This window comes from Pelmatolapia mariae, linkage group LG16_19 (assembly GCF_036321145.2).
Source record: "Pelmatolapia mariae isolate MD_Pm_ZW linkage group LG16_19, Pm_UMD_F_2, whole genome shotgun sequence".
Classification (NCBI taxonomy): domain Eukaryota; kingdom Metazoa; phylum Chordata; class Actinopteri; order Cichliformes; family Cichlidae; genus Pelmatolapia; species Pelmatolapia mariae.
The window spans coordinates 49,767,967-49,781,687 of record NC_086241.1 but is presented as its reverse complement, the minus strand read 5'-3'; the positions used below and the strand labels follow the sequence as shown (position 1 = coordinate 49,781,687).

At 40.6% G+C, this 13,721-nt stretch overlaps 1 protein-coding gene across 5 annotated transcripts in view; it reads right to left on the bottom strand.

Moving 5' to 3' along the window:
• Window positions 1-13,456, bottom strand: part of eml5 (EMAP like 5) — a 48,694-nt gene extending 35,238 nt beyond the window's left edge. For all 5 annotated transcript variants that reach the window (XM_063496678.1, XM_063496679.1, XM_063496680.1 and 2 more), the window contains exons 1-4: window positions 12,954-13,456; window positions 4,876-5,035; window positions 2,187-2,285; window positions 1,735-1,803 (exon numbers count right to left, since the gene is read on the bottom strand). In XM_063496678.1, the coding sequence (XP_063352748.1) occupies window positions 1,735-1,803; window positions 2,187-2,285; window positions 4,876-5,035; window positions 12,954-13,150 (525 nt within the window). In that variant the 5' untranslated portion in view covers window positions 13,151-13,456. The remainder of the gene's footprint in view (window positions 1-1,734; window positions 1,804-2,186; window positions 2,286-4,875; window positions 5,036-12,953) is intronic.
• Between the last annotated feature and the right edge of the window lie 265 nt (window positions 13,457-13,721).

The following is a 13,721-nucleotide window of genomic DNA, read 5'->3' as shown; positions in this document are numbered from 1 at the left end:
CCTCTTGCCCAACTACAGTGACCCTAAATGTTGCTGCTGCGCTAACAGAGGTCAACTATTTGGCAGCCTGCTGTAAGGACAGCTAACTCACCTGAACTCAAGTCAACCTCTGTGGCTTTGTGGCTTTCAGATGACCAAAACACAAAAACAACACCTCTCTCACTAGCTGTTTTCATCATGTACCCTTGACATTTTACTAACCGTGAGTTGTGGATATATTTTATGCTATTCTAGGCACGTGAGTCTGCTTCTATTTATATCTGAGTGGTGTGATAATGTGTTGAGATTATTATATGCTATGAACACCATGTGAGTGAGATCACCATGTGGGTTTAAAGTACACAAGTGAGTTGGTAGTTGACTCCAGACAAATAAAAACTTTGAAATTATGAAATTATCATGTTATGTACACAGGTTTAAGGTTGGTGGCCAACCTATGGTTCTGATTCCCAACCAGGGGCTTTTGTTATATGATTTGCTGGAAATGATCTGGGAAAATTAGGTAACTGTTTCTGAGTTTCTTTTAATGTTAAGATGTTTTTCCTCATAAATGACCCAGTCATTTGGCATCACAGGAAGTTAATGCTTTGTTGTGAGAAGTCAAACAGCTGGGAGAAACTGGGTGACAACACACAAAACATAAATGAACAACAGACTTCGAAAAAGCTGGATAAGTGGGGTATATGTTTGTGAATTCAAAACACGAAGTGATGAGTAGCTGCATGTGGAGGAAAGCGTCCCCACCACAGAGGTGGTGTTTTCCTCCTCCCTGCTAGTGAGTGGATTACTGGGGCTAAATCTCCTGTATGCTCTGAGTGCTATAATCACGGAGCGAAAACAGGCCAGGGGAGCAGATGTCACATGGTCTGCAGGGTGAAGGGCTGGGGAATTATGTGGGACAATTGCTGGATTGCCTTGGCATCAGACAACCCGAAGGGGGGAAAGGAGATGAGGAGGATGGGGAAGGACCAAAGGATTCTGCAAAGACTGGGGGGGTTGGGTGCAGCAGTTTCTGCATCGAGGCAGTTGAGAAAGAGTTCAGGGGGTAATTACTACGAGAGAACGTTACACACCGAGAAAAACGTACAGTAGGTTAACCCCCCGACCTCACACCCCCTCTCAACTGCATTGCCCACTTAAGCGTGCCTGAATACTTAGCCTTGCAGAGCCAGAGGATACATTTCCTTTCTGAGCGTGATTCATTCTTTTCCCAATGTTTTGGAAATGAGTCTCCTCTGAACACTACAACTACACATCCCAAGGGAAGGCTTGGCGAAGACAGACACCCTGCATCAACTCATTGAAGATTTATGAGCGCCACTCTTGAAAAGAGTGATAGAGATAGGCCTGGAAAGGGAAGTGAGCACAGCTGCAGTTTGTACAGCGGAGGGCTTTTATAGAGTTGAATGGGGATTTTGAAAGGGGGAGCTGAGTAGCAGAGTCACGGTCTTCAACAAAAAAAAAAAGAAAAAGAAACATTTTACTCTCTGCAGTGCAGATTACTACAAATTTGAGAGAAGAGAGAGAGTGAGTCTTTGCCTGTCCTACTTATGTTAAGTGCCTTATAGCCATGAAATAAAATGAATTTGCATAGATCTATTTTAAGGCTTTGATGTGGCCATGACGATAAAGCGGGGAGAACCGAGGCGCCATGAAAACTTCTAAAAATCATAATCTGTTTTCATATATTGTGCAAGCCGGAGCCATCTATAGTACACCAGGAAATGGCTGTACCTTGATATGTTTGACACCACAGCTTACGAGCTTGCTCGGCTGGTACAAATCCCACGATATGTCAAATATCTGCAGGGAGAAAACACACAATGCATTAAATACCACAACATCCACCTTCAAGTCTGGACTTTTAATAATCACATTCGCTGCAGGAGGAGGAAATTAAAAGGGAAAAAAAAAGTGTGTGGTGTGTCTGTGTGTGTTTACCCTGCCTGTGTTATAACGTGTGTGGGCTGAATTAGAAAACAACAGCTGCCTGTATTTCATCTTTTTTAAATTCCTTTTCATTAGACGTACACCCTCTCCGATGGGCTCTGGAAGGCTTACAATCAATCAGGCCTAACTTGTTTATGTCCCTGTTGGGCAGGTGCTCCATCCTGCATTTATAGCTAATTGAGGCGGTCAATACAGAGCTTGTGACGGAGGAGCAAGGGGAGGAGGAAAGTGTTTACCCTGTCTGTATGACCGGGAGCGGCTGCCAGAACCTTCCCTCTCCTCCAGTCCCACACACAGATTGTGTTTTTCGAGTCCAAACCCACAGACACCAAACACTGTAAAGAGAGCAAAGAAAAACAGAGACATCACAGACTCTCACTAATCACTGCAAAACAAACTTAGCTAGCTCCACTGCATCATGGTAGGTCACAGTGAAAGGGCTAATAATGGCTACAGAGCAGAAGAGAACAGTTGTCCAGCCTCTGGCGCTTCCAGTGAGCACATTTGAGTGCTTTTGCTGGAGGAGCCACCTATAGCCGACTGAGTGAGTAGGCAGCGGCAGCAGTGGAGCAGAAGAGAAGAGAGCAACTCTCATGGAAATCCTTCACTACTCCGCCGCTTGGTTTACATCTTCGATGCAGTGCTGAATCAGTGTTTGGCTATGGACAGAAGTCTCTGGTGAGGCATTTGCACAGTTTTAACTGAATTTGAAAAGCCAGTGTTTTAATGATGAGCAAAGAGGCCCCAAGTGTTGAAACCCAGTGGAACCGTGCAGATGAAGGCGGCTGAAATGTGCATTCAAACTCAAGTAATGTTTTAGCAGCGGTAGTGGCGTAGCTCTAGGGATGTTCTGTCGACGGGTCTCGCTCAGCAGTTATTAGATGAATCTCTGTGAATAGTTGTACAGATATTCATTCATAACAATAAAAACCTAGAATGATTTGGGGTTTTTTTGATCATCAAGGCAAAGCAAATGTTTTGGTGCTATTGGAGCCTTTTTGGCAAGGATCCCTTCACAACACTAACACAGATTTTGCTGGTTTGGGGTTAATGAGACTTAACAACATGGACTGAGGCAAACATTTTATTATTTTAAAATAGTTCTTATTGGTATTGATGCACTTTTGAATGCACGGACGGTAATTAAATTAGTTTTTTTTAAATACTGTAACTCAATCCCTTTTTTTGGGACACAGTTCAAAATCCTTTGATTATGCCCAAATATCTAGTATTAATGATATTTTAAAGAATCTATAAGTTCATAAATGTTATAGCATGCTAGCATGCTAAAGTAAGACGGCTCAGACGGTTAACATTATACCAGCTATATTTCCCCATATTAATACTGGAAGGATGTCAGCATACAAAGATTGCTGGTTGTTGCTAGGTAAAACTGGTAGCAAGGAGGTATACAGCGCTGTCCCAGACAACTTTATGGTTGCTGCAAGAACGCTGTGATCACACGTAGATTGCATAAAAAGACACAGACTCGTCTTGTGGAGAATTTTTAATCAAATAATTTGACACTCCTACTAATATTAATAATGATACTTTTATTTAATGAGTGTCTTTGTGTTAGATTATATGGCTCCAGCTTGCTAACTTGTTTGCTGAACTTTCTACTCCACCCTCTTCCTTAAATATAGTGATTTCTGGCACCAAAAAACATTCCAACATGCCAAAATGCTAATAGTGAGACTGTGAGACAAAATCACTATTTTAGTTGAGCAACTAAAACTGGCACACAGTTACATCTTAGGCTGTCAGGTATGTCAGATGTTATGACATAATCATAAAGTCTAGCAACCACTAACCCAGGCCTAAAATCTATAGGATTTATACATTTATGTATAAAACCTTAAAAACTAATTGTGTGATTTTTTTTCATCAAAAAAGTATCTAATTTATATCCACAAAATGATGTGTTATATATTATGAAATCATCACATCACCTAGCAACAACCTAAAATCTCAAATCACAGATGAAACCACATAACAATTGTTTGCAAAAAACCTTGATCATAATGTGGCATGCAGAAATTGTCTAAAACAGAATAGAAGAGTCAGTAATAACAGTAATGCTGTAATATCTCGGAGAGAAGGAAGTGTCAAATATCAGTGTACCTTTTTATATTGCTATAATAGATGGACAGGGTAATGGCACAAGGGATTTATTCTAGATTGCTCTGAGTTCAGCTCTCACTTCCTCTGATCCAGGAAGGGGGAGCAATGGAGGGTAAATAGAGCTGCTAAACTAATAAGCGATGGATTTTTCTCTGGCTTTAAACACTGTCACCTTTCATCTAAGTCCCCAGCTCATGACCCGAGCAGGAAAGTAACACAGGGTCATATTCCTTCCCTGAAAAATATAGGATGTTAAAGTCCACTTTGAAAGCTTTAATTGGATGAAGAGGCGTGTAAATACAAAACCTGTTCTGTATTGATTTTCACAGTTCACATCAATATGATATCTGAAGGTTGCAGTGTGTAAAGGTTAACTGGTGACAAGTCAGAGAAAGATTGAAACGATGACAAAAAAAGGATAAAAAGGAGGTTGCTGGAAAGTTGGTTGTGTCAGAGAATAAAAACTAACTTGTCTGGATGCAAGCCTGTTACGTACGGCAAGTTTATCTCACTTTAACACTGCAAACTGACAATTTCTGTGATGCAATACGACTGCAGCTCAGTAATCTCAGTTGGAGTAATCGGAAATATGGCATTCACAGCTGCAAAATGCTCATACAATTCTGCAGATCTACTATCTGGTGACACTTCCAGCTCTCTTTGGCTCCCTAGAAACGTCCCCAAATTTTATGGCATTGGACAAAGACTGCAAAGATTAAAACGACAGCAGCGCTGTTCATCTTTTAATGTGACAGATTCTTACTGTCTTTTAAAATTTGCATTATTCTGCAAGAACAGTACCTGTCCCTCGAGGTCAAAGGCCAGGCAAGCAATGCCATGTGTGTGCACATCCTTGAGGATGGACACAGTCTGCACAGTGTAGGAGTCCCACACACAGATGTAAGGCTCCTTGCCCACCTGTCCCGTGGCCACCAACACACGCTCTGGATGGAGTGCTAAGCTGCGCAGAGAGAAAACGGGCAGAGAAAACACCTGGTCAGTATAGCTATTTTGCGTGATTGCATGTACATGTGAGTGTGTAGTTGTGTGTGCAGACAAGGGATTCACCCTCCCAGCAAATGAACACATTAAGTCTCCAATGGAAACAGAGTGGCAGCTTGATGAAGTGACATGGTTCAGTTAACTCAGTCATGCTCAGTGCACACACACACACACACACACACACTTAGCCTGGCTTCATGTGTGGTGCATTCAAAGTATAAAAAGCAACACTGGCAAATCTGTGAATTTCATCTTTCTCAGCTTTTATTCATAACCTCCCTTGAATTATTTTTTGCCCTTTTCCCCTTTTTTAATTCATATGGGGTTTCCTCGCATCACTGGGCATATGTTTGTAACACTGTTACATAATCCCCCCCACCCACCCCCTTCGCTCCACTCGTACCTCCCCCACCTACAAGCTATCCCACTCTACAGCTGAGCAACAGCCTGCTGTATAAAGCTGTCACTCTCTTCTCCCGCTCCACCCATCCTTTCACCAGACCCCAGTCACGTTCCAGGCAGGCCTGAGTGATTTACTGGGCAAGGCTTCCTCTCACCTTGTCCTGGCCTATATAGTTCACGCTGCGATGGAGCTCCCTCCATTATAATCAGACTGCCTGTTTTGCCAACTGCTCTCCAGCATTTGTAATCCTGGCGTGTATTCAGACAGCAGGGCCAGCGAGGCTTCACGAACCGAGCAGCATCAACCTGCTGAGTGAAAGCGGCTCCCAACAAATAGCCCACTTTGACTCTCTAAACTACTTTGTCTCATCTTTCTCCTTCAAAGTTTTCAGTGCGGATCTTTCTGTCTGACTGCTGACACTTTATCTGCATCCGTAATGCGCTGTCATCACAGAGCAGATAAAGCTCGGTGGTGTAACGTCTTTGAAAGCTGAGGTGGGTCTGATGTGACAAGCCTGATCTTTGTCATCCTTCAGCCCTCTCTGCTTTTTCTCTCCTTTTGCCCCGGCTACGCCACCGTCTTCGTTGAACCTCTCTCCAACTTGGCACAATTTCTCATCTTACTTTTTATGAATTATATAATCTGAGCAAAACAGCTAAAAATAGCATTCAGAGGAAGAGAGAAATACTGAGATGCAGACAGACAGCAGAGAAAACTGCTTTGGCATGACCAGGTACTTTGCGGTAAATCTGTCTGGTGTGTTGACATAAAACATGATTAATGAAGATTAAAACTTCCAACATCTTTGGAGTCGCCAAAAAAAGGAAGTGCTGATACTTATAACTCCTATCCTGTAGTTAAAATGTGGTAGGTCCCCTTTACAGCGTGAAAATCAAATGCAGTCTTCGAGCCAGCTACAACCAGACTGTTTCCCTTACATTCCTGTCAGCTGAAGAGCTTGTTAAATGCCATCACTAATGACTCTGCCTGCAGTGCATTTCCACGGTTCTCCTGTTTGATATAGGCTACGGCTGTTTGATGCATCTGTCCTCCATCTGCATAATGCTGTAGTACAAAACGAGGTATACGGCAAACAGAGCAGCGATTTAACTCCCTGTTTTTTTATAGATATAGCTGATTTCTGACGGTGAGAATGCAAAAATAGAGCACAGGAACGACACACTTGGTTTGCAAGAAAGATAGGAAACCCCATGAACAGAGCCCATTAAAGTACAGGAGGCCACAATTGATCCTCATTTTAACGTAAGCCCCCGAGACACATGCAGCAGTAGTTTTCTTTGTCTGATTTTCCCTACACTGGATTAAAAAGAAGCAGCGGATTAGGAGATTTCAGAAGGTCTATATAGTAGAGGATATTTCCCAGGATACTGCAAAGTGTTTTTAATCCATCAGCTTGCTCCAAAAACTAAAAATAGAAAAGATAAAGTAAGCAGCAGGTATGTAGAGAAGTGCTCTTCTTGATTAGATAGTCTAAAAGACAGCGAAAAGGATGAAGAAAAGGATGATGATTGGGGCAAAGATTCTCTTACAGAAATTTAGTGACGTTACAAAAATAGAACCAAAATTGTCATTTTATTTTTTCCTTAAATGATTAGTTAAGGAACAGAAATTAATTGGTTTAATTATCAAGAAACCAGTGATCATTTGTAAAGGATAATGTTTTGAATGTGAGGATTCACAGAAGCAATATATGCATCATATATCAATTAAACAATACTTAAAGTAGTATAATAGTCAAAAAGGCATCACTGATATCTAGGCTGTTTATGGTAAGGGTGAAGTTTAATATAAGGGTATTTGAGCATGTGTAGCCGCTTCCTCCTCATCAGTGTAAAACATTCATGATGCCACTTAAAACAGTCAGTTATGTATATTTTTAACCCCAGTGACAACACTGCTGAATCATACCATTGTGCTAAGTAACTGTACGAAACTCTGGAGGATCCTAATTGGGTAAGACAGATGAGCTCTTTAGAGAACAAGCTTCCTTTTACAGAGTAGCCCTGGCAGCTACTAACAGTGAGTGCATTTGTGATTGTGCTGGGACTTTTTAAGAGTATCCTGGCTATGTGTTGCACACGCACCCATCTGGATAAAGTCTTTTCCTGGTTTAAGAAACCTAGATATCCTACCTGGAATACTTCAATAGAATTAGGGACAAAAAATAAATATAAAAATACACTGTAGTGCTTCCTGTGACAACAATTATTGATACTCTGAAACCAAAGAAATATTTTTATTACTAAATGCAGAAACTTTCACCTGCTTCATGACTCAATGGGATGAACTGATAAATGATTCTGTATATATGTGTGAGGGAGACACATATATATAAAATAAATGCAACACTGGGAATCACAGGAAATACAAGCACAAAAAGAAAAATGGATGAAAATTCAAACAAGGACTGAAAAGATACATGTATTTAAAACCTTGTTATTATTACCACCCCATGATAATAGCTATGTAAATACAAGGTGCTTGCTGTGATAGTGAAAAATATAAAACATAACTGAACACAATTAACACAATTAACCCAAAACCTGGGAAGAATAATAATACTTAGGCATGCAAATACAGTCATTGGCAATATGGAAATGCATGTGAAGCATATGAAGCAGGCAGTCTTATTGGTAACAGGTTAGTCTAGAGTGTTCCAATAAGGCTTTTTCCTTGTGGATATGGTGGCTGAACATTTCCAGCATGCGATCTAGAAAAAGCAAAATGAACGATTACCATAGAGAATGATATTATACTGAGGCTGGCGCCTGCATATAAAATAAGCTAAAGATAACGTCTTAGGAAGTAGATCATCACAAACCATCCATATTAATCAACACTAAAACAATGGAAGATGGAAGCAAAGATGGATATGTAAATCATATCAGCTCTCATAGCTGCTGTCAGCAGTAAAACTATCTGAAAGCACATTCTCACACACTGCTCTAGTATATCACAGTGATTTGTTTCACATGCACAGCTCTAACTTGTTCAATAGTAGTCAAAATACTGTATTTATTATTATTAAAAATGCTTTTTTTTTGTTCATATGATTAGTTTGTGGACAGACAGACTCTTCTCTGCAAGCCAGACACGTTGTTATTGTACAAACCCTGCAGCAGTATTAATGGAAATGTATTCACAGCATCTCTCCAAGCTCACCGAAACAAGACCAGCCTCACTCTGGCATCTATAATCCATAATTCTGGCCGTGATCCATCATAGAGGTAACATGATATTCTGAGTAACAGGAGATGGCCTTTTATTTCTGTGTTCATGAAACCCTCTCGTTAACTCATTAACTCTCACGATCAAAACAAAATAACATGCAGAAAAGATCGCAGTGCAGAAACAATAAACGACTTATCAGCCTGTTATTTTCCAGCCAGAGAGTAATTTTGCTTTCTCTCATTGCTCGATTTACATTCAGTTTGAAACATGAGGTCACGTGTACATATGTTCAGTATGAATACAGAGCTTGTGTAAGTTACAGGCCTATTTTATTGCTTGCATTTAAGGCAGCTTCTTGTATTCTGTTTATTGCGTTTGCTGTTCATGTCACAGTGATGATGAAACTCGCGTTCAAGGCTAGACCATCACATAATGACTACACGGAGAAGGCCACCATGCCTCTATCTTCCCACGCTTTTGTGAATTTACACCCACAAATGAAATAAAATGTAACAAAAGAGGGATTTTTCTGCCTCAAATTGGCCTTTGGAGTTGACTTTGCAAGCACGACTGGTCTGCAAGAATCTGCGTAGATCTCTCTTATTTCTGGCCAACCCCACTTAAAAATAATTGATTTAAAATTATTTTATTAAAACCCTTGTGAATTTCCTTTGTAGAGGAGGCTAAAACCTCTTTGGTGGAGGCCAAGGTTTTTAAGTACAGGAAAAACCCTGCAAATACGTGCTTTCCTAACAATCTCTTTATCCCTGCATTGAGTGTGCCGTTAGGTTTGGGTCATGGGTAACTCAATTGGAAAACCACCTACTGTGAAATTCTAGGACAATACCAGCACACGTGCTTTAAAACTAGAAATTTAGCTTGTTTCAGTGCCATTGTATTTTTTGTTTGTTTATTTTTTATTATTTATCTCCCCCCACCCCCCTCCCGGTCAGCTACTGACCGAACTACCATTGAACACGGCAGTTAAAGATCAGCCTCTTTTTTCCCATAAGGCTGATGGAGTGCGTAAGGCTCCTATGAGTTAAAAGTGTAGCCAGCTGTTCCTTTTGCTTTGAATGTATTCGTGTGAATCGGTCTTTGCGTGGACAGTATGTGCTCTGAGTGTCGGGGTTTAAGCTTTGTAGTATAGACCAGTGGGTCTCAAACTGTGGCTCAGACAACCAGGTGAAAAATATGAGGTGAGACTAAAGTCAAAAAGAGTTTCCACGAACTTTATTTTTCCGTTAATGGTGCTTTCAGCTGCTGCTTTATTTCCCTAAGGTTCGCCACGGTGGATGGATCAGCATATTTGATTTGGCACAGATTTTATGCCGACTGGCTCTTCCTGATGCAACTCTCCTTTTTATCAGGGCTTGGCACCGACACTTGGAGTGCAATAGCTTGCGACCCTGAGGCAGGGTTTGTGATCTCCCAGGGATCTTTCACATGTAAGGTGAATGTGTTAACCATGTTAATGATTGGTAGGGGGAAAAAAACTAAGGGTTTTCTAAAGTGGTGCATTCCAGCAGTATAGCCAACCTTTCCAGGGTGTTTCCTCTCTTCAGGGTTTGCTTACCAATCCGACCAATCATGCCTCCTACACACATAAGCATGATTGGTCTGTATACAGTTAGCCAAACTTAACTGTATTAAGTTTCCTGATAGAATTCTGTTCATTTTTCTCATGTTTCTGGACATTTGATAAACAAAAAAAGTATTTATGTGTAACTTAAACCCAGGTTATTAAAGATACTTGTGAAGAGTGAAGAGTACTTTTAATCATAGTCCTAATGATTTTTCTTGAGTGGGAGCCAAGACTTTTTATATGCAGGAAAAACTCTGTTTCTGCTGAGGTTTAGCAGGAGCCTCAGGCTCTTAGAGTTTCTGACTTGAATAAAAGCAGTTTGGAACAACAGCAGATATGAGGAAAGAATAGCAATAAACAGTTTTAACAAGGCTACCCACTCTAATGATGCGCCTCACAGTACTCTGCTCTAACTGGAGGTCGTTAACAGTCTCCCAGGTCTATTCTGTTATCGCCCAATAACATGTTTATTTACATTTCTAACAAAGCATTACTAAACCGCCTAAAAGGCCAACCAAAAGAAGGCTAGACTACTGCATCATTGTCTGCTCAGTCTTTCATTCATGTGTAAACCTGCCTATTAGCTCTTCCACATTACTCGGAGACCAGTTAAAACAGGCTTCAGGGTGAATAAAACCAAGTGGGAGAAATGGGTAATTCCAAATAAAATCAGTTTAATCTGACAAATGCTTAAACTCAAAGTGAGCTGTGAAAAATTTAACCTGCGAAAATACTCAGAGTTATAAATGCCCTAGGTATATATGGATAGGTTGAAATTTTGCACTTTTTAATTCACATTATTATATTTTAGCATTTTGACACAACATACCTTCATGAATCCATTTTTCTCTGGATAAAACTTCTTGTATAATCTTTCAATGTCTGATTCCTGCTGTGCCAAAAATATATTTCTAATACAGTAATTTTAAACAGTTGAGAAATATTAAATTAGAGATTGTATTTAAAATCATGAAATTAAAACCATGATGAAGTTGAGTGGGTGAGCACATGTATACAACATGTATACAAAGCTACTACAGGATTTTATTTAACTTCATATATATATTTTTTTACCTTGATATGAGCAGCACGCCCAGTCTTGATAATAATCACGCATAAAATTTTCCATGGCGCCATGGTGGGTTTGATGGCGCCGTTGTACAAAAAAATCAGGTGATGATGAGTGGGTCAGGTGAGAGGCATTCATTGACTTTTTACAGGATTACCCAAAACGAGTGCTGCAATTACCCTGTGAAGTAAAAATTAATGTAAAAATTGCTTACGAATCTACAGCAACAGTGCATCAAGAAAATGAAGAGAAGCAGTATTTGAATTTTAAGACCCTCTAAAGAAGCCACTTCTCTTCCACATGAGTTTGTGCAACGTGATAATTCAGATCTGAATGTGGCGAGCACTGCTCCTGGTTGTGCTGCAGAAGTCATATTCAAAGGCAATATTTAAAAGAGCTTCATAAGCACTCCTTCGAGGCCTTTAAAACGGCTATTACTTGGCATTTAATAAAAGACAGCTTAAGGGACCTATTTAGCTTGCACTGTAAGTACATAGCGCTAGTTCAAACTACCTGGCTGCACAAAAAGCACATGGCCACGCTATGAGAGGTTTCTGCATTTCACACTGAAATACTCTGATCAAATTTGTAGATTGTACACCAATTTACCACTTTTGTATTTTCAACAGTTTTGCAGATCATATATCAAATTATTGTTTAGTCTGTGACTCCTCCTGCTCACCATTTGAACTCAGGCACTTCACTCACAGGGCAGCGGAGGGTTAGTATCTCTACTGTCCGATTAATAATGGAGCAGGAGTCCAGCTGACTACCGACACAGTATAAAGCTAGTCATCTCCAGGCCAACCCACACACAGCCGCACAGACACATATGTCAACACAAGCACTAAACCACTGGTCACAGGTCATTGTTGTGCAGCATGCTGAGAAAGATGAGTGATATAATGATTGCTATTTTGCTGTGTTTTTATTAAAAAAAAGGTTTCAAGGTTTTTCCTGGGATGCAGAGGTGAGCTACTAAACCCCTTATTAGCTCAATTTTCGAATTCAAGGATTCCTTCAAGGACAGCTTTGGTCAAGTGCATTTTTCAGATACTGCAGAATAGTATTGGACTGCACAGAGGTAAATATGCCCACTTTACTGACTACACTGTCAACCTTTCTTTTAAAAATGACTAAATGTTGAGCATCAATGTCAAATATTTTACATTAAACCACATTTTATATTAAAGCAGCAAACCATTTGTCCTTTTTGTACGAATGGTTTGCTGCTTTTCCCAGGATGACATTGTTTAAAAGTAGATTGTCAGTGACAAACAATTTTAAAACATAAACATGAACTCAACAAAATAATTTTTAAAATATTAGTTTCTGTTTAGTAATTAATGTTAGTGTAGTGGTTCCTTCCAACATGGGAGCAAGAGCAGTCTTCAAAGGACCCCTTGCTTTGCTGGAGTGCCCTTGAGCAAAATATTGAACCCACAGCAAACTAGGGATGCTGCTAAGTAGGGGTGCACTCCCCGTGGAGCTGAAAAATATCACATTACATTGCACAAGGTGACACCAGCTCCAATAATGACAACTCAGTACACATTTCTGCTTAAAGTCTGGTGCTGTCCACGGTGCTGAAATGCATTTATATGTTTATATAAACATGTCATTACTACCTGATTATGTCATCGTTGTGCCCCAGGTAAAATTTCTGCTTGTGTTCCCGGGTGTTATACACAACTCCCACACCGGCGACGAAATAGACAATTTCCTTGGCGGCGGTGTAGTACAGGTTGTTGCGGCACTGATGTCCCCGGTATCCGTACACCCACTCCAGTCTCAGGTGGCAGTTGGGAGCAGTCCTGTCAGCCATGTCCGCACTTCCGTGTGTGTCTCTCTGTCGCTATCACGCAGGCTTTCTGATATAGTGTCATTCACCAAAAATGATTTATTTGAAGCCCGCGTGTCCCATTAGGCTAGTTCCATTGGAAACAACCAGGAGTCAAGAGCAAGCGTTGAAATCGGGCATCTTTGCGGGTTATGTGAATTAAAAGACTCGCTGCCTGGTAAAATGAAAGCCCTCTGCCTCTGTTTAAGAAACTGATTTCTACGCTTGTGTTTTCATTCAGTCTACTTGTACTTCAGCTCCGGGCTCGCGGTCCTCTTCGAGTTGGGTCAAAGCTCCTGTCAAATCCTACAAAGATGGAGCTGTACTGTTATTCCACAAGCACCGCCTACAAAGATGACGGAGGAGTCCGTTACCCAATCAGATGCTTTGACTTACTCAGGAGGAAAAAGCAGGAGAGGACAACTCCGTCACGACCAAGAAGCAAGCAGTCCGGGTGCTAACCCTATTTCTGAATATTTTTATTTAATGTCAGCATTTATGCTTTTAATGTGTTATTTTCAACCATATAATTAAAAAAATACCAAAAGCAGGTGAC